The 27,348-nt window shown below is 46.3% G+C and overlaps 1 protein-coding gene across 1 annotated transcript in view; it reads left to right on the top strand.

The window, feature by feature from the left end:
* The window catches only part of DCC (DCC netrin 1 receptor), a 591,765-nt gene that overhangs the window by 76,273 nt on the left and 488,144 nt on the right, over positions 1-27,348 (top strand). The window contains exon 3 of the mRNA XM_056849071.1: positions 18,697-18,981. Coding sequence (XP_056705049.1) covers positions 18,697-18,981 — 285 coding nt within the window. The remainder of the gene's footprint in view (positions 1-18,696; positions 18,982-27,348) is intronic.

Here is a 27,348-nt window from a genome sequence, read left to right as displayed (position 1 = left end):
CCCCTTTGAAAAAGCAGATGAAATGGCTTTGTTGCTGTTTGGCTGGGATCCTGGTCCTTTTTCCTGGCTGAGGGCCACCAGCACCCTGGCAAGAAGCGCCGACAGGAAGATAAAGAGATTTGGGCTCTCTGCTTTTCTGTATTAATAGAGACAAAATGGTATGTGGGCTTTTTGGCAGAATGGAACTTTTGAAGTTCTCCCTCTCCCCCGATAGCGAGCAGGACAGGTTCCTGTGCTCAAAACCACCCTGCCTGAGTGTATTGATAAACATTATGGGTGCCTTTATGGTTCTAGAAGGTATTGAAAAAGACACAAAGAGTTCTGCTTAGGGATGCCAGCCTCCAAGTGGGATCTGGAGATCCCGGGAATTACAGCTCATCTCCAGGCTACAGAGATCAGTTCCCCTGGAGAAAATGGATGCTTTGGAGGGTGGAATGGCAACCCTACTTCTGTGCCACAGGAGGAGGAGGAAGAAGAAGAGGAGGAGGAGGAAGAAGAAGAAGAGGAGGAGGAGAGTTGGTTTTTATATGCCGATTTTCGCTGCCACTTAAAGAAGAATCAAAGCAGCTTACAATCACCTTCCCCTCCCCACAACAGACACCCTGTGAGGAAGAATCAAAGAATTATAGAGTTGGAAGGGACCACCAGGGTAATCTATTCTAACCCCCTGCACAAAGCAGGAAATTCGCAACTATCTTCCCTACATATCCCCAGTGACCCTCCATGCCCAGAAGATGGCCAAGATGCCCTCCCTCTCATGAACTGCCTAAGTTCATAGAATCAGCATTGCACAAGAAGACTTGGTTTTTATATTCTGACTTTCTCTACCACATAAGGAAAAATCAAACCGGCTTACAATCACCTTGCCTTCCCCTTCTGAGAGAGCTGTGACTAGCCCAAGGTCACCCAGCTGGCTTCGTGTGTAGGAGTGGGGAAACCAATCCTGTTCACCAGATCAGTGTCCACTGCTGTGTAGGAGTGGGGAATCAAACCCAGTTCTTCAGAGTCCAATTGCCAAAGCGGCCGTTTTCTCCAGGTGAACTGATCGCTATCGCCTGGAGATCAATTGAAATAGCAGGAGATCTCCAGCTAGTACCTGGAGGTTGGCAACCCTATAAATTTTCCAGATGCCTGTCAGGAATGGGGGATCCCCCTTGGTGCCCCCCATTCCCCACCTGTGCTCAATAGAGTGTCAGGGACAAAATGGAGGTGGGTGGCTGTGTCACAAACTGCTACTACACCTTGCTGAGTCATGCTACATTGTGGGAATTTCCCTGTTCTCCGTGGTGTTTTTTTTTTACTATAGAGTTTCAGTTAAAGCCCTAGAGTGTTACACATTGAGGTGATGTCACTTCTGGTTTGCAGCCATAAATGATGTTTTTATGCCATTTTATCAGCTCTTCACACCCCCAGTCTTCCATCAGTTGTCAGAACTGGACTGTTAACCATGTCTGTTATGGCTCCTTTTGTTTCTTTTTTATTTCATAGTTTATCATTGTTTTCAGGTCACCTAATTTTTGTTTCCATCACTGAGTTTCTTTCTACCTTTGCATCATTTCCCCACCACTTTGTCCGATTATATGGATGTACTAATTTTATGTCAGTTTGACAACAAATGCAAAAATAACCTTGGGAAATGTGTTAATTTTAATGGGGGAAATTTGACATGAGGAAAGAAAAATGGGTGTGAAGATAAAGATTCACGGTTTCATTTCTTACAAGGGAATGCTGAAGAACCATTATTAGGGGAGAGACCTAGATCTATCTTACAGGATTGTTGTACAAATTACTTGAAGTAAAATCAGATGAGACGCTGGAAGATTCTTGAATGTATCTTCCCAGAAGTTGCATTAGCCAAATAGGGACCAGACTATATACTATTAGCTGTAGTAATATGATAAGAATTGAGAGATGAATGATAAATATCACCAGAGAACTGAAGAGACTAGAAAGAAATGAATGATAGAAACAAAGTTTGTTAAGATATCTACAGATGATTACTAGCTTAGATGGTTTTAAAAGGGGAATAGGAGAGAAGAAACTTAATTTGTGCCAAGTCTATGCTTTAGCATCTCTTTCCAGTACCAAGGTTTACCCTGGGACATGTGAAATGAGAGTAGTTTAAAGTGCCAATTCAGCTCAAGATCCAGGAGTAAAGGCTTCTAGACCACAGTAGGGTCTTTCAAGGAATTCTGTAACGCTGGCGTCTCATGTTTAAGAAAATAATCACTGTTCCCAATAGGTTTGCCAACTCTAGGTTGAGAAATTCCTGGAGATTTTTTGCGGGGGTGGCGCCTAGGGAGGTCGATGTTTGGGGAGAGGAGGGTCCTCAGCTGGGTATAATGCCATAATATGCACTCACCAAAGTGTCCATTTTCTCCAGGGGAAGTGGATCTCTGTCATCTGGGATGTCACTTATAATGCTGGAAGACCTCCAGGCCCCACCCTCATTGCCGGTCTCCAGGTGGTGGCTGGAGATCTCCCACAATTACAACCAATCTCCAGAAGACAGAGATCAGTTCAACTGGAGAAAATGGCTGCTTTGGAAGGTGGACTGTATGGCTTTGTACTTCATTGAAGTCCCTCCCTCCCTAAATCCCACCCTCCTCAGGCTCCACCTCCAAAATCACCAAGTATTCCCCAACCCTGAACAGGCAACCCTATTGCACAGCATTGGTCAAGCCACACCTGGAATATTGTGTGCATTTGTGGAGGCCCCACTTCAAAAAGGATGTGGACAGAATTGAGCAGGTGCAGAGGAGAGCGATGAGGATGATCAGGGGCCTGGAGACCAAGCCCTACGAGGAAAGGCTGAGGGAGTTGGGAATGTTTATTCTGGAGAAGAGGAGGTTGATGGGGAACATGATTGTTCTCTGTAAGTATTTGAAGGGCTGTCACTTAGAGGAGGGCAGGGAACTGTCCCTGTTGGCGGCAAAGGATAGGACTCGCAATAATGGGTTTAAATTGCGGGGGGGAAGGTACCGGCTCGATATTAAGAATTTTTTTTTTTACAGTAAGAGTTGTTTGACAGTGGAGTCAGCTACCTAGGGAGGTGGTGAGCTCCCCCTCACTGGCGGTCTTTATGCAGAAGCTGGACAAACACTTGTCAGGGATGATCTAGGCTGATCCTGCATTGAGCAGGGGGTTGGACTAGATGGCCTGTATGGCCCCTTCCAACTCTATGGTTCTATGATTCTATTGGCAGCCCGAGTCTCCAAGCTATTCAGTTAGTAGACCATCAGAGAACCTTGCTCATATGCCATCTCTGTCTCTCTTTCGCCACCACCAAGGAGGCATTGTGAATAGTGAGGCTTCATTGCCATAAGCACCAGATTTCAATAAGACCGATATGAAAACCAGCTCTTTTGCTTTCAGGGTATCTCAACCTCCTGTCTTGAGACAATTGTTGGAAGAAACTTTTGCCCGAACTGCAGACCCATTATTTTCTCAAGTAGATTATTTTGTCACTCTTAGCCTTTTCTTGCTTGTATAATTTTTTTTCAGTCCAACCAGGCCTCTGCCCTGAAGCTCGGCTTTATCGTGCAAACATTCACATTTAGTCTGGATTACTAAAATGATACGGATGAGGGGGAAAAAAGAAACCCGATTGTTCTCAGCTTTTATGCTACTTGTTTACTTGTTGTGGGTCTCTCGGCATGACCAGTAAAAATCAAATTTGTTTTTCTGGCTGAATATTTATCCTGCAAGCAACAGAACTTTGTTTGTAAACTGGATTGCTCAGCTGTCAGGTTTACATTACCGTCATTTTATTGTCTGGTTTAAGTATTGCGAGGGGGGTTGTATTTTAGTATCCAGCCCTCATTGGAGAATATTCACAAAAAGATGAAATATAGTTTTTGAAGAACAAAAGTTAACTAGCACCCAACAGACTTCACTTTTCTTTGGCAGGTGTGCCAACCATCTGGTTTGTGATTTCCTTCTCTCATTTCGCTACTGACATGCACCTGACCATGAACTTTCCTAGTAAAAGGAACAAGGAATCATGTGCAGGAATAAATCATCCAAGATCTTATCCCTCCCCTAGGGTAGCCAGGTCCTACCTGGCCTCTGGCGGGAGCTTTATATCCATGTGTATGAGAGGCAGTGATGCAGGTTTACCCCAGAAGTGCTATGCATGTGATGCTCTAGCAGTTTCCCTCTGAAAACCTATGGAAATCATAGAGCGTCACTGGCACTTCCAGGATAACCCGGAAGTGTTGGCAGTGTAGCAGGCAGCCCGGTCAGTTGGCGGGCAATTTAGGGTTACAACAAGGTCTGGGTTGGGAAATACCTGGAGATTTTGGGGGCAGAGCCTGAGGAAAGCAGGGTTTGGGGAGAGGAGGGACTTCAATGCCATAGAGTCCAATAGCCAAATCAGCCATTTTCTCCAGGTGAACCGATCTCTATTGGCTGGAGATCAGTTGTACCGGTAATAGTGGGAGATCTCCAGCCACCACCTGTATAGGTGCCATCTCCAAATCTACAGATCACAACCTGGATCTGGCAACCCTACCCTTCATCCCTTCCTAGTGGCCAGGGGGGATCTGACAACCCTATTGGAACATGGGGTACACATGTGACTCAGGACTGGAATGGTTGAGAGGAAGATTGTTCAAAACCCTAATGTACCAACATCTTAAAAAGTCAACAAATATTCAGATTTCTGGTAATCTGGAACAACAGGCAATAGTTTCCAAAAACCATGCCCTTCTTTTGGGCAATGAAGAAAGCAGATAGGAAGAAAGTAGATTCCTCTGAAATGTGGTATTGGAGGAAAATGTTATGGATACCGTGGACTGCCAAAAAAATGAACCAGTGGGTTCTAGATCAAGCCTGAACTGACCCTAGAAGCTAAAATCACTAAACTGAGGCTGTCGTATTTTGGTCACATTATGAGAAGACTGGAAAAGACCATTATGCTAGGAAAAGTTGAAGGCAGCAGGAAAAGAGGAAGACCCAACAAGAGATGGGTTGACTCTATAAAGGAAGCCACGGCCCTCAGTTTGCAAGACCTGAGCAAGGCTGTTAAAGATAGGATGTTTTGGAGGACATTGATTCATAGGGTTGCCATGAGTCAGAAGCGACTTGACAGAACTCAACACACACACACATAATGGCACTACACACACATGCACACACACACACCACTGCAGTATGGTGTAGTGGTTAAGAGCGGTGGTTTGAAGCGGTGGACTCTGATCTGGAGAACCGGGTTTGATTCCCCACTCCTCCACATGAGCAGTGGAGGCTAATCTGGTGAACCAGGTTGGTTTCCCTTCTCCATGAAGCCAGCTGGGTGACCTTGGGCTAGTCACAGCTCTGTTGTGAGTCACAGCTCTGTTGTGTCTGTTGTGGGGAGGAGAAGGGAAGGTGATTGTAAGCCGGTTTGAGTCTCCCTTAAGTGGTAAAGAAAGTCAGCATATAAAAATCAACTCTTCTTCTTCTTCTTCTTCTCCTTCTTCTTCTTCTTTCTTTTCACAATTATTTCTGCTCTGTGTTACATTGGTATTACAAAAGTGGACGTATCGCCTTTATGAAGTGGATCTGGACAATGTGCGTCCTTTTTAAATGACTGACAAGACCATTCCCCCATCCAGAGCCCAAACAGCAGCAAAACCTATGCAGACCTAAACAACAACTGCCACCATTGTGCCCCCACCAATCCAATAGTAGTACTTGAAATGATTTTATCTGCTTGGGACATCTCTTGGCAGTGCCATATCTGTGATTTTTCACTCCGAGAATGGAACATCATGAATATTTGAGGCGACCCTAGTTACAGATGTAGAGTTGGCAGAAAAGTGTGGGAAGAATCCAATGCCTGCGATAGATTTACAGGGCTGGAAGGCTGCCCAAAGGCTCTTTCATCAACTCACGTGGCTAATTATAGGCCCGGCATGTCTAAGAATGGATGTGTTTTGATACAGCAATCTGGACTGGCATCATATGCCTTAGTTATTACTTCATAGGACAGATGTGCACGGTCACATTATTCAGGTTTTTCCTGTTCATTAAAAATGTCATAACTCTGCTGAAGTCCTGGTAGGAGTCTGGAATCCAAAAATCTGAATGGAGCAAAAGCCAGGCTTGCGCCTTAGAACCCTCCTCCGCTTTCAAGAATGAATATAGGGCTGCCAGCTCTGGGTTGGGAAATACCTGGAGATTTGGGGAGCCTGAGAAGGGTGGGGTTGGGAAGGGGAGGGATCTCACTGGGAGAGCGGAGCCCACCCTGCAAAGAAGCCGCTTTCTCCAGTGGAATTGGTCTCTGGCGCCTGGAGATCCGTTGTAATTCTAGGAGATCTCCAGGCCCCACCTGGAGGTTGGCAACCCATGGGCCTAGATACACTGAAAAGAGCAGGGAGATAGTTGGAATGTCAGTGGTAGAAAAGTTAGGCCAAATTGGATGGAGCACATTGGAAAACCTATGTGGTGCTATCCTGTCACAGCTGCCTTTGTAAATAAGAACATAAGAAAGGCCCTGTTGGATCAGACCCAAGCCCATAAAGTCCAGCAGGCTGTTCACACAGCGGCCAACCAGGGGCCTCTAGGAAGCCACAAACAAGACGACCGCAGCAGCACCATCCTGCCTGGGTTCCACCGCACCCAAAATAATAGGCATGCTCCTCTGATACTACAGAGAACAGGTATGCAACATGACCAGCATCCATTCTAACTAACAGCCATGAATACCCCTTTCCTCCATGAATATGTCCACTCCCCTCTTAAAACCCTCCAAGCTGGCAGCCATCACCACATCCTGGGGCAGGAAGTTCCACAATTTAACTATGCGTTGTGTGAAAAAAATACTCCCTTTTATCTGTTTTGAATCTCTCACCCTCCAGCTTCAGCAGATGACCCCGTGTTCTAGTGTTATGGGAGAGGGAGAAAAACCTCTCCCTGTCCACTCTCTCCAAACCATGCATAATTTTATAGACCTCTATCATGTCTCCCCTCAGCCGCCTTCTTTCCAAGCTAAACAGCCCTAAGGGTCTTAACCGCTCCCCATAGGACAGTTGCTCTAGTCCCCTAATCATTTTGGTTGCTCTTTTCTGCACCTTCTCAAGCTCTGTAATATCCTTTTTTAGGTGTGGTGACCAGAATTGTACACAGTATTCCAAGTGTGGTCTCACCATAGATTTGTACAAGGGCAGTATGATATCAGCAGTTTTATTCTCTGTTCCTCATCTAATTATGGCCAGCATGGAATTTGCCTTTTTTACAGCAGCCGCACACTGGGTTGACACCTTCATTGAGCTATCCACTACCACCCCAAGATCCCTTTCTTGGTCTGTCGCTGCCAGCACAGATCCCATCAGTGTATATGTGAAGTTGGGATTTTTTGCCCCAATATGCATCACTTTACACATGCTCACATTTACTCACACGGAATCTTATTTGCCATTTTTATGCCCATTCTTCCAGTATGTAGAGATCCTTCTGGAGCTCTTCACAGTCTGATTTTGTTTTAACCACCCTAAATAATTTGGTGTCATCTGCAAACTTGGCTACTTCACTGTTTAACCCCAACTCCAGGTCATTGATGAACAGGTTGAAAAGCACCGGTCCCAACACAGATCCCTGAGGCACCCCACTGCTCTCATCCCTCCATTGTGAGAACTGACCATTGATTCCTACTCTCTGCTTCCTATTTTTCAGCCAGCTCTCAATCCATAAGAGGACGTCCTCTTATCCCATGACCATGAAGTTTGCTTAGCAGTCTTTGGTGGGGGACTTTGTCAAAAGCTTTAGCCGGTGTGTAGGGTTGCCAGGTCCCTCTTTGCCACCAGCAAAAGGTTTTTGGGGCAGAGCCTGAGGAGGGTGGAGTTTGGGGAGGGGAGGGACTTCATTGCCATAGAGTCCAATTGCCAAAGCGGCCATTTTCTCCAGGTGAACAGATCTCTAGTGGCTGGAAATCAGTTGAAATAGCAGGAGATCTCCAGGTAGAACCTTGAGGTTGGCACCCCTATTTGGATCCCATGGATGACTTCCTAAGAGAGACTCATAGTTTTTGGGCTGCTGACATTTGGAAATGACCACTGTGCTGCCTACACTCTTAAAACCAGGGTGGCTTCTAAATATGGTTGCCAACTTCCAGGTGGTGGATGGAGATCTCCCGTTATTACAACTGATCTCCAGGTGGCAGAGATCAGGTCCCCTGGAGAAAATGGCTGCTTTAGAGGGTGGACTCTATGGCATCACTCTGTGGCCTCCTGCTGACGTCCCTCCCCTTCCCAAAGTCTGGCCTCCCCAGGCTTCACCCTAGGGTTGCCAGGTCCCCCCTCCCGATTGGCGGGAGGTTTAGGGGGCGGGGCTGAAGCGGCCGCGGGCGGGTGCATGCACATGATGACGGCACGTCTAGTTGATTTAACCCTCAAGCCCTGTCATCGCATGTGTGCGCCCGCACATGCACACAGCTGCAGCTCTAGAGCGTCTGGGTGGATTGGTGGGCAATTGCCCACCAATACCACCCACCTGGCAACCCTACTCCACCCCCAAATCTCTAGCAATTTCCCAATGCAGAGTTAGCAACATTAATACCGATGCTTCTGACTCTGTCACACTGGGCCCTGTGTGCATAACCTATCCTATGAGCCTCTTAATCAGTCCGCTGAGATAGAGATATTGAAACATCCCTCTCTAATTTCGCTGAACTTCTCTCCCATTTCCTTTTGAAATTCCTCTAGGTGTTTTCAAAGCTCACCTGGGTAATTTTGACTGTCTAATTGAAATTCCTTGGATTTCCCTCAAAATTGCTATACATGTTTCACATGAGATGGGCTTTCCAAAATTGCCTTGCATTTTGCTTTAGGCAAAATTGGTGGCAGCTTAATGTTGGGCTATCAAATTATACTTATTACAAACATTTGTAGCTTGCTTTTTTTTTAATACACACATAAAGTTATTTTCTGAAAAGTGGCACGGAAACTGCCAGTAGCAGGTTATCATAGCAAGCAGCAAATATGCTAGCAGCCCAGAAACAAAACATAAATTTTAAAAAGTTCTCCAGATTTCATAGTGGCAGCAGAGGAAAACTGTCATTCAAAAACACAGGAAAAAGTCACGTCTTCAAAGATGGAGTCAAGAAAAGGCTAGCCGCTACTCGTTGAACTGGCAGGTTTTCAGCCTCCAGGTGGGGCCTGGAGAGCTCCTAGAATACAACTTATCTCCAGGTGACAGAGATCAGTTCACCTGGAGAAAATGGCCACTTTGGAAGGTGGACTCTATGTAGGGTTGCCAACCTCCAGCGAGTAGCTGGAGATCTCCTGCTGTTCCAACTGTTCTCCAGACTGCAGAGATCTGTTCCCCTGGAGAAAGTGGCTGCTATGGAGGGTGGATTTTATGGCATTATACATTTCTGTGATCCCTCCCTTCTGCAAAGCCCACCCTCCCCAGAATTTCCCAACCTGGATTTGGCAATCTTGGTGGTGGTCATAAGACAATCCATGCTGGATCAGACCAAGGCCCATCAAGTCCAGCCGTCTGTTCACACAATGGCCAACCAGGTGCCTCCAGGAAGCCCACAAGCAAGACGACTGCAGCAGCACCATCCTGCCTGTGTTCCGCAGCACCCCATATAATAGGCATGCTCCTCTGACACTGGAGAGAAAGGTATGCATCATGACTAGTATCCATTTTGACTAGTAGCCATGGATAGCCCTCTCCTTAGGGTTGCCAGTTCCCCCTTCGCCCCCACCTGGAGGTTTTTGGGTTGGAGCCTGAGGAGGGCAGGGTCTGGGGACGGGTGGGACTTTAATGCCATAGAGCCCAATGGCCAAAACGGCCATTTTCTCCAGGGAAACTGATCTCTATCGGCTGGAGATCAGTTGTAATAGTAGGAGATCTCCAGCTAGTACCCAGAGGTTAGGAATCAAAATAATGCACTTGTATAGCTTACAATAAAAGCTCAGACTCAAACTGAAATACAATTAGGTCTATTCAAAAGAACAACCTTAATTATAAGAATAAATACGTGCTCAAAGAGCAAAAGACAAAAATCAAACAAAATTCACAGTTACAGTATCCCAAAGGTAAGTATAAGTATACAATTTCTCTAAAAGGTAAGTCGAGGTATAATAGGCCAAAAGTCCAAACATCCAACTGGTAAGTATGCACAGGCAACGGAGTAGTTATAAACCGCAATGGGCTTCTGGTAAAGTCCCCATTTCATATTCTTTTTTCAAGCTTCAAATGTTTCCGTGTGCCAATAACCCTTATGGGAAAAGGAGCTTGTAAGCTTGCAATTAAATATGGACAGCTTTGGTAGGTTGGCAACCCTAGAAAGTATTGAATTTTGAAGATGTTTTCTTAGGAAGAGCAATTAGTGGGTCTTATTGTATTATGGTGGGTTTGAATTGATATTTTACATACTTCATTTACGCACTGCCTTTCTCCCCCGTGAGGTACATTGAGCTGAAAGTGGGTGACTGCCCCAAAGTCACCCAGAAGGCTTCCATGGCAGTATGGGAATTTGAATCCGGGTCTCTCATATCTCACTCCAACCCCACCCCCCTCAGGCTCCGCCCCCAAAAACCTCCCGCTGGTGGCGAAGAGGGACCTGGCAAACCTAATACTATCCCTAAATGGGAGCATAAACACATGTTTGGAACTTCTCGGTTTTTACTGTTGTCTTACAGTCTTTTTTATCATTGAAATGACAGACAAGTTTTCAAAGGGGGTAAATTGCATGTGCCTAAATATATATTCTGTTGCAGTCGGAGGAACTTGCATATCAGGTGTATCATACTAATAAACTGGATAAAAATAAACCCATCGTTCTTTCCTACTTGCGGTGTAAGCTAACTTCTATGGCTTTCCGTTATAAGTGCATTTTTTCCCAAGTGTATATAATTAACACCAATTTTCTCCCAGTAGGTTCTTCTAAATCAGAAATCTGAATTACACAGATTTGCTGGAAACTTTTCATCAACATTATTACTTCCGCCGAGATTTCTTGCTTACGCCTTTTCGATAGGCGGTGTTTGCAACAACAGAAAAAAAGAGCCATTTAGACAATGACTGCTATAAATTAACTGGCGGCGTAAATTATATTTATTTTACCATACTCTAAAAGCCCAGCTTCTTCTCTGACACTTTTGTGCCATGCCCCTCTGACAGTCAAGGCTGCCTGTACTTTCCATGGTTGCATTTCTTAGCTCCGCAGTGGGATCCAGCGATGAACTCAAGGGCCTTCCTCTGCAGCACTCTCGACGGGATGCCTCAATTGTTTAACGGCTCGCAGCCATGATTTGTTCGGGGCAAGATGCAATGAGAAATACTACTTTGAAATTGCAAACAAACAAAACAACAGCGCTGGCGTTCAGGCAGGCAGAAAGTAAGCTATTCGATTAGGAAGCCGGGCCCAGACACTGAACACACTGTTTATGTTCTCGGGAGAAAAGATGCAACACCACATCTTCCAAGACCGCCCAAAAAACTCAGTGGTAAAGGGTACATACAATCAATAACGGCATCACGGTTGGAATACACTCTACCATTCTTTCTCTAAAAGGCAGAATGGCAGACTGTGGCTGAGTGGGAGAGCATCTCTTATGCATAGGGTTGCCAACCTCCAGGCAGTAGCTGGAGAGCTCCTGCTATTACAACTGATCTCCAGCTGATAAAGATCAGTTCGCCTGGAGAAAATGGCCGCTTTGGCGATTGGACTCTACAGCATTGAGGTCCCTCCCCTCCCCAAATCCTGCCATCCTCAGGCTGCGCCCCAAAAGGCTCCGCCCTTGCCGCTGGCAAGGAGGGACCTGGCAACCCTACCTATGCAACACAGAGGGACCCAGGTCCAATCCTCAGCATGTCCAGCTAAAAGGTTATGATAGCAGATGATATGGAAGACCACCTTCTGAGACTCTGGAGATAGGGCTGCCATGTCCCTCTTGGCAACCAGCAGGAGGTTTTAGGAGCAGAGCCTGAGGAGGGCAGGGTTTGGGGAGAAGAGGGACTTCAATGCCATAGAGTCCAATTGCCAAAGCAGCGATTTTCTCCAGGTGAACTGATCTCTGTCGGCTGGAGAGCAGTTGTAATAGCAGGAGATCTCCAGCTAGGTTGGCAAGCCTACCCATTGTGTAGAAAGGTGGGACATAAATGAAGTAAATAAATAATAAATATAGCTGAAGATGGGGGCAGCTAAAAGGCAGGTGGGTGAGTTGGTAGGTGGAAAGGAAGGAGGGAAGCAGGGAAAAATGAGGGTATGGTGGCTGCCAGCGGGAGGGAAAGTTGAAACACTGGGGAGGGGTTAGTGGAAAAAATGAGCTCCCCTTGCTGCTTCCCCAGTGCACAACTGGGCCTGGCCAGGGGCTGGTGCCACACAACCCAGTCAGACTTTTCCCTGGGCGACGGTGCCAGGAGTAGGGTTGCCAGCTCCGGGTTGGGAAATTCCTGGTTATTTTGGGGGTGGAGCCTGAGGAGGGCGGGGTTTGGAGATGGGAGGGACTTCAACACCATAGAGTCCAATTGCCAAAGTGGCCATTTTCTCCAGGTGAACTGACCTCTGTCGCCTGGAGACCAGTTGCAATAGCTGGAGATCTCCAGCCACCACCTGGAGGTTGGCAGCTTTAGGCAGGGGGAGGGAAGGGGTTAAAGACAAGGCGACAGATAAAGGAAAGTTGGCTGATGGGTGGAAAGGAGAGGAAGATGCAGGAAAAGGAGAGAGTCTATGGGGGCCTTCAGAAAAAGGAAAGATGAAATAGTGTTAGGGTTTCCAGGTCCCTCTTCGTTACCGGTGGGAGGTTTTTGGGGTGGAGCCTGAGGTGGGCGGGGTTTGGGGATAGGAGGGACTTCAATGCCATAGAGTTAAATTGCCAGAGCTGTCATTTTCTCTAGGGGAACTGATCTCTATCAGCTGGAGATCAATTGTAATAGCAGGAGATCTCCAGCTAGTACCTGGCGGTTGGCAACCCTAAATAGTGGGGAAGTGGAAAATTAGATGCCCCCTATAAGTCCTTTATATATAATACATTTTGCATAATGAAGGAAGGGGGGACATTGCGAAGAAAATACATGGGGACGCAGATGGTCTTCTTGACTACGTATGAAAACGTGAAGATACAGCACAAAAATGCATATTTGTACATACTGATTCAACCTGGGGGGGGTGCCATTTTGGGCAGTGGTCCTTGGACGGCCATCCTTCATCGCAGTGAAGAAATTGAACATTGCAGGAAGAAAAGAAAAGGCTGGGAAAGAAAGATTTGTGGAGTTATTTGCCTTCGCAGATTTGCTAGCGCTCATTCCCTTTGGACCTATCTGAACCAAACTGAAGCAAAACAGCTCTTTCCCATTACTTTGGTTCTCTGCCCTTCAGCGGTTGTGTGAATGAAAGAGGAGGGAGTGGAGAAACGGGGGGGGGGGGCTTTTCCCTTCTTGTTAAATAACCTTGCAGACTTTAATTTGAAACAAACAAAGCATTTTAAAGCGTTTCCCCTCAGGGGGTTGTACTGAGCGTTACTAAATTGCGGAATATTTAATAGGCACGTGCCGTAGACCCCAAGGTCTGTCCCCCGAATGATAAGCCTTTTTTTTATTAAATGAACTTTAATTACTTAATAATTAGGCCTTCGGTAGGGAGAAGATGGGGCTCTTGATAGTCTGCCAACCAGGCTGTAGGGCAAAGCAGGCTTGCGTGCCTTTCTCCGATTAGGATGCAAAAGAAGGTGTAGCGAGAGAGGATTCCCAGGGGCTCTGCAGAGAAGGCAATCTTTCTCCCAGGGGACAGAGACCTGAAGTTGAGGGAGGCAGGACTTTGTTTCTTGGCCGCTGCCTCAAATTAACAGAGCGGAGGTGGCGAAAAGGGGCTTTCGTCAGAATAGTGAGAAGGAGGAATCACAAAGCAGCCGAGCCTGGGAAGGATTTCACATTTCACATTTCATATCCCCACTGTTTCAGTCTGAGAATTCCCACACTGATTATTTTTTCCCCTTTTGAGCTAATTGACCTGGTGCAACTTCATTTCCATACCACTGAGATTCCTTTCGGCAGCTTTTCTCCTTGCAGAGAACATATTTTTTTTACCTAAATTGGGCGCCATCGAATCAATGTTATACAACAGAATGTACATATAAATATTGTGTATATATCGGGTGTTGGAGGAAAGTGTTACAGATTCCGTGGGCTGCCAAAAACACAAATCAATGGGTTATCGATCAAATCAAGCCTGAACTGACCCTAGAAGCTAAAATGACTAAACTGCGGCGATCGTATTTTGGTCACGTCATGAGACAAGAGACACTGGAAAAGACAGTCATGCTAGGAAAAGTTGAGGGCAGCAGGAAAAGAGGAAGACCCAACAGGAGATGGATTGACTCAATAAAGGAAGCCACAGTCTTCAATTTGCAAGGTCTGAGCAAGGCTGTCAAGGATAGGACATTCTGGAGGACTTTCATTCATAGGGTCGCCATGAGTCGGAGGCGACTTGACGGCACTTAACACGCATATATTGGGTTGCCAACCTCCAGGTACTAGCTTCCCTCCCCCTTTTAAGATTGCTCCGTTTTTTGTGGTGTTCTTAAAATGCTTTTTTATGTGGCAATTGGGTTTGGGGGGATTTCCTCTCACAGTAAGCACTGTAAGCACAACAGGAATGTGTGGGTCCAGCCAGCAATGAACCTCAGGTAAAACTCACATGCATAAATGACCTAACAGAGCTATTGCCTTCCTCTGCAGAGTCTTCCGTGGAGGTCTCCCTTCCAAGTACCAATTCAGCTTAGCTTCCAAGATCTGATGCGATCAGGCTATACTATACCATTCCATATCCCTCTTAGCAGCATGCTCATCTTGTATTTCCAATTATGACCTAAGATGTTGACGATTTTTTTTGGACTGAATTGAATTTCTACACCCGGGGGGTGGGGGTGGCATTCAGAGTGAGTTCTGGGCCTGATAGGGTTGCCACCCTCCAGGTGTGGCCTGGAGATCTCTCAGAATTACAACTGATCTCAAGTCTAGAGAGATCCGTTCTCCTGGAGAAAAGCAGGGTGGACTCTATGGCATTACACTGCACTGAGGTCTCCCTCTGACAAACCCTGCCCTCCCCGGGCTCCACTCCCAAAATCTCCAGGAATTTCCCAACCCAGAGTTAGCAACCCTAGGTTGGCCCCTGGGGAGTGATTGCAATCCTTATTTTTTGTAATAGCGCACTACAGATCGATCCAGCTCCCATGTAGGGCATTTGAGGATGGAGGGGAGGGGTGGGGGGAATATTGAGGACTGTCAATTGTTTGTCACAGCCACCATGCCTCTATTTGCCATCGTGTTTTCCCAGAAGAAAAGTCACATTCCCTTCTCTGTTGGCCTGACTCACCTTGACTGCTGCATTACGGGATACCCTATTGTCATTATTGATCGGGAGGTGACATTTTAACAGCCTTCTGCAGTCATTCGTGAAGCATTCCTGTTTAATTTTTTATTTAAACAAGCTAAAAGGGGAAATGTTTAATGGTTCCGCTTTGCTGGTCGGTATTGGGATTGCTGTGGGTGGAGAGCTGTTAAAATCCTGAACCGGCGCCAATCTCTTAATGTGAAAACGAGTGGGCTCCTGTCCTTGCGGTGGAGGAAATGAAAAGGCCGCCAGCTAATGGGTCGTTGCTGGATGGAATTTAGAAGCAAATCTGCTGTCCTGGGAAATTTTAAACATGCAAGCGGAGAGGTGGTTGGATTCCGGCTGTATATTTCCGTAAAACAACTCAACTAGAATTGCCAGTTGGGAAAGGCAGACAAGAGAATTCAGCTGTGGGGGCAAATGGCAAATGAGATTCAATGTGAGCATGTGTAAAGTGATGCATATTGGGGCAAAAAATCCCAACTTCACATATACCCTGATGGGATCTGTGCTGGCAGTGACAGACCAAGAAATGGATCTTGGGGTGGTAGTGGATTGCTCGATGAAGATGTCAACCCAGTGTGCAGCGGCTATGAGAAAGGCAAATTCCATGCTGGCCATAATTAGGCGAGGAATAGAGAATAAAACTGCTGCTATCATACTGCCCTTGTACAAATCTATGGTGAGAATACACTTGGAATATTATGTACAGTTCTGGTCACCACACCTAAAAAAAAAAAAGGATATTGCAGAGCTTGAGAAGGTGTCAAGAAGAGCAACGAAAATGATCATGGGACTAGAGCAACTGCCCTATGAGGAGTAGTTAAAATGCCTAGGGCTGTTTAGCTTGGAAAGAAGGCGGTTAAGGGGAGACATGAGAGAGGTCTATAAAATTATGCTTGGTATGGAGAGAGTGGATAGGAAGAAGCTTTTCTCTCTCTCTCATAATACTAGAATGTAGAGTCAACTGCTGAAGTTGGAGGGTGACAGATTCAACAGATGATGTATTTCTTCACACAACACATAGTTAAATTGTGAAACTTCCTGCCCCAAGATTTGGTGATGGCTGCCAACTTGGAAGGCTTTAAGATGGGAGTGGACAAGTTCATGGAGGAGAGATCTGTTCATGGGTACTAATAAAACTGGATACTAGTCATGATGCATACCTGTTCTCTCCAGGATCAGAGGAGCATGCCTATTATATTAGGTGCCGTGGAACACAGGCGGGATAATGCTGCTGCAGTCGTCTTGTTTGTGGGCTTCCTAGAGGCACCTGGTTGGCCACTGTGTGAACAGACTGCTGGACTTGATGGGCCTTGGTCTGATCCAGCATGGCCTTTCTTATGTTCTTATGTCCCTATGTTATGTTTTTAAGTTTCTCAGCAGGGTCCATATAGAGCAGTGGTTCCCAAAGTGGGCAGTACCACCCCCTGGGGGGCAGTGGAATTCCTTAGGGGGTTACTAAGAGGCAAGGGGGCAGCAGGGGAGCGCTAGAGGCTAAACCCTTCAACTGTGTTCATAGAATCATAGAGTTGGAAGATACCACCAGGGTCATCTAGTCCAGCCCCCTGCATAATGCAGGAAATTTACAACTACCTCCCCCCCACGCCCCCAGTGACCCCTACTCCATGCCCAGAAGATGGCCAAGATGGCCTCTTTCTCATCATAGAATCAGTATTGCTGACAGATGGCCATCTAGCCTCTTCTTAAAAACCTCCAGGGAGGGAGAGCTCACTTCCTCCTGAGGAAGCCTGTTCCACTGAGGAACCGCTCTAACTGTTAGAAAATTCTTCCTGATGTCTAGACGGAAACTCTTTTGATTTAATTTCAATTAGTTCTGGTCCGATCCTCTGGGGCAACAGAAAATAACTCAGCACCATCCTCTATGTGACACCCCTTCAAGTACTTGAAGATGGTTATCATATCCCCTCTCAGTCTTTTCCTGTTCAGGCTAAACATACCCAGCTCCTTCAACCTTTCCTAATAGGACTTGGTCTCCAGACCCCTCACCATCTTTGTTGCCCTCCTCTGGACACGTTCCATCTTGTCTACATCTTTCTTAAATTGTGGTGCCCAAAACTGAACACAGGGAGATCAGTTATAATTCTGGGAGATCTCCAGGCTCTTCCCGGAGGCTGGCAACTTTAGGCAAAGCACAGTAGTTAGAGTACCAGATTAAGACCTGGGACAACTGAATTTGAATCCTGCTTTGCCTGGGAAGCTCGCTGGGTGATTCTGTCCCTGTCTCTCCGCATAACCTACTCAGAAGGTGGTTGATGTGAGGAGGGGGCAAATGTTGTGGAAAGCCACTGATCATGAAGAAAGGTGGGAAATAAATAAAACAAACAAATAAACCTCAAGATACAAATGGCTCTGTGGCTCTTGGATCTCTCTGAACTCTTTGGTGGCTTCTGGGGGTGCTGAATGGGTAGTCAGATTCCCTTCCCTGTTGGTATTTCTTGCACTGCTGTAATTAGGATTGCCAGGTCCCTCTTTGTCACCAGCAGGAGGTTTTGGGGGTGGAGCCTGAGGAAGGAGGGGTTTGGGGAGGGACTTCAATGCCATAGAGTCCAACTGCCAAAGCGGCCATTTTCTCCAGGTGATCTGATCTCTATCGGCTGGAGATCAGTTGTAATAGCAGGAAATCTCCAGCTAGTACCTGGAGGTTAAACAACAATAACAAAAAAGGAACCAGTGCTGAAGAAGAATGAAAGAGAAAGACTCAACAAGAGATGGACTGACTCAATAAAGGAAGCCACAGCCCTCAATTTGCAAGATCTGAGCAAGGCTGTCAAAGATAGGACATTCTGGAGGACTTTCATTCATAGGGTCGCCATGAGTCAGAAGCGACTTGATGGCACTTAACACACACACACACACAACACAGCACCAATGCTCAAAGTACAACCAACTATTCCATATACGTTTGTTAACAACCAATATACGAAGAAGCAATAATATCACTATTATAATTCTAAATCCGTCAATACAATATATATGTTTACAATAAGTCATATGATACACAGTGGTAATGTACACAATCTGTATTCAAAAAGTCCAACCATCCCCAAACCATGGAACAGTCGTGGACCACAGCAGGTAAGTGAAAGACAGAACTTCCGAAAGAAGTAGTGGTAGCTTTTAAAGAAGTAGTGATAGCTAAGTACCTGGAGGTTGGCAACCATAGCTGTAATCCTGGCCCAATGGCATTGTTCATTGGACGTCTTATGCTGTACGACTGCATTGTGTGGTTTTGCTCTTTGAGTTCTGCGCTCACCCTTGAAACGCAGCTAGGGAGACAAGCCGCAGATAAAACCCCAAGGTTCGACTTGCGGTCCTAACTGGTGCTTTTGTCCTTCTTCCTCCAGGGCCTTTGAGGTTTCTATCCCAGACGGACTCCGTCACAGCTTTTGCAGGAGACACCGTGTTGTTAAAGTGTGAAGTTGTCGGGGAACCTATGCCCACCATCCACTGGCAGAGGAACCAAGAGGACCTGATCTTGACACCTGGTGACACCCGTGTGGCAATCCTGCCTTCTGGATCTTTACAAATTAGTAGAATTCATGCTGGGGACAGTGGGGTCTATAGATGCCTTGCAAAGAATCCTGCCAGTGCCAGAACTGGAAATGAAGCAGAAGTCAGAGTTTTGGCAGGTAAGGCAGTTAGATATTACACTGTCATGTACTGGCTTTGTCCTTATTCAACCATTTGGCCACAAAGTTCTACATGGTGTAGTGGTGAAGAGCGGTGGACTCTAATCTGGAGAACTGGGTTTGATTCCCCACTCCTCCACATGAGCGGCGGACTCTAATCTGGAGAACCAGGTTGGTTTCCCCACTCCTCCGCATGAGGCCAGCTGGGTGACCTTGGGCTAGTCACAGTTCTCTCCAAACTCTCTCAGCCCCACCTACCTCACAAGGTGACTGTTGTGGGCAGAGGAAGGGAAGGAGATTGTCAGCCGGTTTGAGACTCCTTAAAGGTTGAGAAGATCGGGGTATAAAAGCCAACTCTTCTTCTTCATCTGTAAAACAAAGTTGGCGAAAACAAAACACACCAAAAACGATCCCCTGTCCTACCCAGAGTCCAAGGTGGGATTGCCAGAGATTCTCCTGTATCTTTAAATCTGCAGCTTTAACAATAATAAGGAATCTGTTACTTCACCAGTCCGGTTGTGTGCACTGATGCTCTGCCTGCTCCAACATGCTCTGCAGGCAGTTGGTGGAACCAGTGGATGGATGGAAGGGAATGGCAGGGCCATGCTTTGGTTGTCTCATCTTTTAGAATATCAAGAAATGTAGTGCCAGCGTGGTGTAGTGGTTAAGAGCGGTGGTTTGGAGCGGTGGACTCTGATCTGGAGAACCGGGTTTGATTCCCCACTCCTCCACATGAGCGGTGGAGGCTAATCTGGTGAACTGGATTTGTTTCCCCACTCCTCCACACGAAGCCAGCTGGGTGACCTGGGGCTAGTCACAGCTCTCTCCGAGCTTTCTCAGCTCCACCTACCTCACAGGGTGTCTGTTGTGAGGAGGGGAAGGGAAGGTGATTGTAAGCCGGTTTCAGTCTCCCTTAAGTGGTAGAGAAAGTCGGCATATAAAAAACAACTCTTCTTCTTCTTCTACGCTTTTGTTCCAACTATTTTTCTTGCCGGCATTCCCAGTACATTTATTTCTTTGGGCTTTTTGGTGCTATTTTTATGCCATGAGTGCACAAGCGACACAAAAAGAGTGTAGAAAAAAAGTGTTAATTTAAGGGGGAAAAAACAGTCTGCTGCCGCACAAGGTACTTTGTTTCACGTGCCATCTGGTTCTTTGCCCACCTAAAAGCATCCATGCTGCAGATAACACCGCTTCTTTGACAAGCCAGGGATGGTGTAAATCTCTTCAACTTTACTCTCCTGATGTGAAAAATGTATTTTTTTTTTGTATGTAGCGGATACGTTTCCCAAACATGCCACGGGTCTAAAAATTATTATTTGATTCTCCAGCCAGCCAGCCACAGTGACTCAGGCATATTTAATCCATCATTCCTTTATTGGCATCAAAAGGCACAATACAAAAGGATACAGAAGGAATGGAAATATTAAAAGGTGCCCTTTAAGAAATAATTCACAGTGGGTAGCCGTGTTAGTCTGTCTGCAGTAGTAGAAAAGGGCAAGAGTAGCACCTTAAAGACTAACAAAAAATATTTTCTGGTAGGGTATGAGCTTTCGTGAGCCACAGCCACACCCTACTAGAAAATATTTTTGTTAGTCTTTAAGGTGCTACTGGACTCTTGCCCTTTTCTACTACTTTAAAAAATAGTTAGTGGACAGTTACATCGAGTAACATTGTTGATACTACCATCTAATTTTTGGCGTTTGGCGGGCTTTTAAAACAAACTTTAAAAACTGTGCCATTGTCTCCAGTATTTGAGGCGAACGGTTGTCCAATAAATGTATGTGTGTAAAGTGCCGTCAAGTCACAGCCGACTTATGGCGACCCTTTTTGGGGTTTTCATGGCAAGAGACTAACAGAGGTGGTTTGCCAGTGCCTTCCTCTGCACAGCAACCCTGGTATTCCTTGGTGGTCTCCCACCCAAATACTAAACAGGGCTGACCCTGCTTAGCTTCTGAGATCTGACGAGATCAGGCTAGCCTGGGCCATCCAGGTCAGGACTGCCCAATAAATAGGCGACATTAAAAGAATCTGGGACATTCTATCAACAAACAGGGGGCCTACTAGTTCATTGCGAGATTCTGTATAGAAACTACAACAAAATAAGACATGAGCAACTGTTTCAATACAATTGTTGTCACAGGGCCAAAGACTCAGGCGTTCCCAACTTTTTGAGCCTGGAGGCACCTTTGGAGGGGCTGTGGCTCAGTGGCAGAGCATCTGCTTGGCATGCAGAAGGTCCCAGGTTCAATCCCCGGCATCTCCAGTTAAAGGGACCAGGCAAGGAGGTGATGGAAAGACCTCTGCCTGAGACCCTAGAGAACCACTGCTGGTCTGAGTAGACAATACTGACTTTGACGGACCAAGGGACTGATTCAGTAAAAGGCAGCTTCATGTGTGTTCATGTGAGACCTCTGATAAGCCAATGCTGGGGAAGAGGGAGCCCTGGGGGCAAAATGCCAGGAAAAGGAAGGTAGGGAATGAAGGGCCTGCAAATGATTTTCACTTGTGGCTCATAGGATCTAGCCCCGTGCTGTTAAAATTTGGAAGCAGTAACAAGAAAAATTCTCAAGGATTAGTGTTTCCAGATGTCTTTCATGATATCTCTGTGCCATCACTACAGGAACACATGTTCCATGTACTACATGGTTAGCTAATCCATAGCTTCTAGGAGTAAAAGAGGGCAGAAGTGAAAGGGGGCAGTTGGGGAGGGGCTGTGGCTCAGTGGTAGAGCATCTGTTTGGCATGTAGAAGGTCCCAGGTTCAATCTCCGGCATCTCTAGTTAAAGGGACTAGGCAAGTAGGTGATGTGAAAGACCTCTGCTTGAGACCCTGGAGAGCCGCTGCTGGTCTGGGTAGACAATACTGACTTTGATGGACCAAGGGACTGATTCAGTATAAGGCAGCTTCATGTGTGTTCATGTGACACAAGGCAGTGGGCGCAGCCACAAAATGGCGGCCACAAGGAGTGGAGCCAACCCCAAAATGTCTGTCACAAGAGGCGGGGCCAGCCACAAAATACCAGGGAGTGAGGTCATGCATAACTAATAGTAGCTTTTCAACATTACAGCCAGCAGCTTTTTTTTTAACAGTATGCCTTTTTAAAATGAACAGAATGCTTCAAACTGTTTTCTTGCACACACCTTCATTTACACAGTGAAGATCCTTGTGCTGTGGTGGCAGCTGCTGCCAAAAGGAATTTTTAAAAATCTGCACAGCCAGTCAGCTCTCCAATGGTCAATCAGAAGCCCTGCTGGGCAGGAGCCCTACCTAACTCTGCCAACTTTCTAAAAACACTTGGCAGGTGCCAGGAAAGGTGTTGTCAGGTGCCACACTGGAGACTGCAGCCATAGTACCTACAGAGTGTTTAGTTGTGCATCAGCATTGACACAGACTCTTGCTGTAATATTAAATTCCTGGACACAGGAGAGGAAGCAGTCACTGTCTCTTAGGGTTGCCAACCTCCAAGAACTAGCTGGAGATCTCCTGCTATTACAACTGATCTCCAGCCGATAGAGATCTGTTCACCTGGAGAAAATGGCCGCTTTGGCAATTGGACTCCATAGGCATTGGACTCCATTTGCATTGAAGTCCCTCCCCTCCCCAAAACCCACCCTCCTCAGGCTCCACCCAAAAAAAGATTCCCACCGTTGGCAAAGAGGGACCTGGCAACCTTACTGTCTCTGTCGAACAAAGCTTGTGGGTTGGATTCAGCCCCTCAGTTTGCATGAGCAGGTCCCCAGATTTTCAGGGATACAAATGGCTGCAGTATGAAGGGTAAGGTGGGAAAGCCCTGTTACATGACTGGAGCAGATGTTTTTCCTTTTGAATATGGAATCTGATTTACCACTAAAGGAATCTGATTTACCCTTCGTGATGGATAATATGCATGGAATATGCAACGGCTCTTGCAATGCATTGCAATATATATATATATATATATATGGCAAACCCGTAGGGTTTTCAAGGCAAGAGACCTTCAGAGGTGGTTTGCTATTGCCTGCCTCCACTTAACACCCCTGGTATTCCTTGGAGGATTCCCATCCAAGTACTTGCCAGGGTCGAGGCTGAGTGTGTGTGACTGGCCCAAGGTCACCCAGCGATCTTCCATGGCTAGGGTTGCCAGGACCCTCTTTGCCACCGGTGGGAGGTTTCAGGGGTGGAGCCTGAGGAGGACAGGGTTTGGGGAGGGGAGGGGACTTCAGTGCCATAGAGTCCAATTGCCAAAGCAGCCATTTTATCCAGGTGAACTGATCTCTATCGGCTGGAGATCAGTTGTAATAGCGGGAGATCTCCAGCTAGTACCTGGAGGTTGGCAACCCTATCCATGGCAGAGTGGAGGTTATGAACCTGGGTTTCCCAGATCCTAGCCTGACACCTTAACTGCTAACCACGCTGGCTCTCCTTTTGCAGATTAGTCTTCCAAATATGCAGGAAGATAGAAATACATGTGGAAATAAAGGGAAAGGCTTCACTGTAAGGTCTGCATTGCAGGGTTCACGTGATTGGTGTGGGAAGGGTGAATCCCTCCACTGTTGCCCTCTGCCATCTTTCAATATTTCCTGCACTTTGATTCTGCAATAATGAACTGAACTGTGGCAGAGCAGAAGGTCGCTGTGTAGACGTGCCCTCAGCCACCATGATCTGACAGGGTTGTTATCAAGATGAATGAGATGCAAACCGTGAGGCTCATTGCACACTAAACGTACTGTAGAAATTATTCGTAATGGTAACAATATTCTCTTAGAAGATGAAGCTGAGACTTATGAATTCCGCAGTTAACCAGGCACACCAAAACGGACAAGGAACATCCTCAAATTTCCTCCTTGTTGAGGAGGCCAGGGTGAAGAATGGATGGTAGGCGAGATGCATCTTTGTGGGCAGAAAGAGAACAGACATATATTACTTCTACTGTCAATGTGGTGCAGTGGTTAAGAGCGGTGGTTTGGAGTGGTGGACTCTGATCTGGAGAATCGGGTTTGATTCCCCACTCCTTCACATGAGCGGCGGAGTCTAATCTGGTGAACTGGATTTGTTTTCCCACCTCCTACACATGAAGCCTGCTGGGTGACCTTGGACTAGTCACAGCTCTCTTAGAGCTCTCTCAGCCCCACCTACCTCACAAGGTGTTTGTTGTGGGGAGAGGAAGGGAAGGTGATTGTAAGCCGGCTTGCGCCTCCCTTAAGTGGTAGAGAAAGTCGGCATATAAAAAACAACTCCTCCTCCTCCTCCTCCTCCTCCTCCTCCTCCTTCTTCTTCTTCTTCTTCTTCTTCTTCTTCTTCTTCTTCTTCTTCTTCTTATCATGTTACATATACACCTCCTAGAGGACAGGAAGGTAAACTGCAGAGGATCCATACTTTGCAGTTATTGGAGCTAGGAGGAAATAGGGAGAGTGGAAGGATTTAGAAATCCCATCTCACATCCCCAGAATTTCCTTTCCGGCAATCTCTACACCCTGGGGCTTCTCCCCTACCCAACCGATGCTCAGCTAATATCAACATTCTGTCCCTTCTGGTGCATTTTTTTGTCCATAGGAGTCTTCTTTTTAAGAGTTGACCACTGTATGAATGGACTGCTGAACTTGATGGGCCTTGGTTTGACCCAGCATGGCTTTTCTGATGTTTTTAAGGGTTCTTTCTGGTCAATTTGCAAAGTCATATTATTCTACAGACCTTGGGGATCACCTAAGTAGATAGTGGCCTTTACCGGGTCTGTGGGTGCCCATGTTGGACATGTTATCCACTTGATTCCTATTGGACATAGTGATGTAGACACTTATGACAAACACACCATTGGCAATTACTGTCCAGGGAGAGCCTCTGTGGTCCATATGGAAATTGTTGTAAGTCAAACACTGGATTCAAGTGATACCTTTGCCATAGCTTCAGTTGGTGGCCCCAGTAAATCCCTTCTCTGGTTGCCATATCTTAAAATGAATATTGTCAATCTGGAACAAGTGTAGAAGAGGGCTGCCGTGAATACAGGTGGCTTTAAAAGGGGATTTGACAGATTCCGTGAAGCCATCATTGGCTATTAGCCATGGTGACTAAAAGGAACTTTCATATTTAGAGACAGAAAACCTTTGAATACCCATGCTTGGGAGAACATCAGGGGATAGGGATGCCAGGTCTGTCTTCGCCACCAGCGGGAGGGTTCTCCTCAGGTCTGCTTCAGAAATGCTTGGTTGATTGTATAGGCGCTTCTTTTGTTTAAAATGTGCCTCATATGTTCAGTGCCAAGGAACCTAACCTTGACCAGATCACTGCTATTACAACTGATCTCCAGCCGATAGAGATCAGTCCACCTGGAGAAAATGGCCGTTTTGGCAATTGGACTCTATGGCATTGAAGTCCCTCCCCTTCCCAATCCCTGCCCTCCTCAGGCTCTACCCCAAAAACCTCCCGCTGATGGCAAAGAGGGACCTGGAAACCCTAATTAGAGATGACCTCGTTGTCAGCCCTCACAAATCCCGGGACTTCCCATTCCTCTATTAACCCGATTCTTCCATCTCCCCTGAGCTCAGCCCAGGTGAAATCCCCATGCATAAGGCAAAGCGTGGGTCATATATTTTGATATCGGTGAGAAAAAATAAGAAATGGTCACATCAACCAATGTACTTCTCTGATCCTTGGAAAAGAAGATTACTCAACAAAAAAGAAAAAAAATACATAATCTTACAATTCAGAAACCGCTCAATTTCCCGTGTGTTCAGCTAATTTTTTTTTAAAAAAAACCTTTCTGAATTATTATTTTTTGTGTGCAAAGCTTCTTTAATGGATCAAATTAGGCGTCATATTGAAGACAAACAAATGAATGGGGAACTATGCAACTCTTTGTGTGAGACCATTAATTCTCTGTGCTTACAAATAATAACCTGTCATGGTTGTTCAGGGCAGATTACGCTGGTGCTTAAGGGCTTTTCTTTGCTTCTTCTAGAGCTTCTCTTTTGTCTCTTTCACTCTTCACTTGAAACCATTGCAATGCAGATAAAATTCCCAGGCAGTCAATGGGACAAAGTGAAAGAAAAACTTGTCAGCATTTTTTGTTTGGAACCTTCTAGAGTCGGTTGGCTTTTGGGATGTCTACGTTCCCAACATAAAGGCCTTTGGGAGCACGCGAAAGATGGAAACCAAGCAGTGCTTTTGCATTCACCATTGCCCTTCAGTCTGAAAAACAAAAGAAGACACTGCATTAAAAGAGCCTGGTGGTTGTTAAGTAACAGCTACATTAAAAGAGAATAAATTAAAACCTCACAGCTCCTTAAGCACCACTTAAACTGTTGTGTGGCCCAGCTGGCATTGGAAGACTGAATTCCCATTCAGTAGAATTGCTTTACCTTTTAGGCACAGAAGACATCATCATTAGGCTAAATCAGTTCCCTGGAAGACGTCTCAGTCAAGGCAATCTTCCAGGTTGAGTCTCTTTGGGGCAAGAAGTGATGCATCTAGGATTACCACCCTCCAGGTTGTCGCTACTGATCTCGGAATCATAGAGTTGGAAGGGGCCATACAGGCCATCTAGTCCAACCCCTGCTTAATGCAGGATCAGCCTAGAGCATCCCTGACAAGTGTTCGTCCAGCCTCTGCTTAAAGACTGCCAGTGAGGGAGCTCACCATTTCCCAGGGTAGCTGATTCCACTGTTGAATATCTTTCACTGGAAAAAGTGTTTCCCTAATATCCAGCTGGTACCTTTCTGTCCACAATATAACCCATTATTGCAAGTCCTATTCCTTTGCAGCCAACAGGAACAGCTCCCTGCCCTCCTCTAAGTGGCAGCCCTTCAAATACTTAAATGGCAGCGGGTCCAAAGTGCCCTGAATAATGCCGAAAAATTCTGCATTACTTGGCATCCGCTTTTTCTGCATGGTCAGTCCTATCTAGTACTTAGATGGGATATTTGTCCGATTGGGTGAAAAAAATACAGAATCTGATCAGGGGCAAATGACAGCTATTTCACATCGGGAAAATGGTATTAGGGTAGGGTTGCCAACCTCCAGGTAGTAGCTTCCCCCCCCCCCAACCTCCAGGTAGTAGCTGGAGATCTCCCGCTAGTCATAGAATTATAGAGTTGGAAGGGACCACCAGGGTCATCTAGTCCAACCCCCTGCACAGTGCAGGAAATTCACAACTACCTCCCCAGCACACACCCAGTAACCCCTACTCCATGCTCAGAAGATGGCCAAGATGCCCTCCCTCTCATGATCTGCTATTACAATGGAACCCCAGCACATACAGATCAGTTGCCCTGGAGAAAATGGCTGTTTTGGCAATAGGACTCAATGACATTGAAGTCCCTCCCCTCCCCAAACCCCCCTCCTCAGGCTCTGCCCCAAAAATCTCCCGCCGGTTGCAAAGAGGGACCTGGC

Source organism: Euleptes europaea, chromosome 4 (genome assembly GCF_029931775.1).
Source record: "Euleptes europaea isolate rEulEur1 chromosome 4, rEulEur1.hap1, whole genome shotgun sequence".
Lineage (NCBI taxonomy): Eukaryota > Metazoa > Chordata > Lepidosauria > Squamata > Sphaerodactylidae > Euleptes > Euleptes europaea.
Note: the sequence above shows the minus strand (reverse complement) of the source record. Positions and strands in the feature narration are given on the sequence as shown.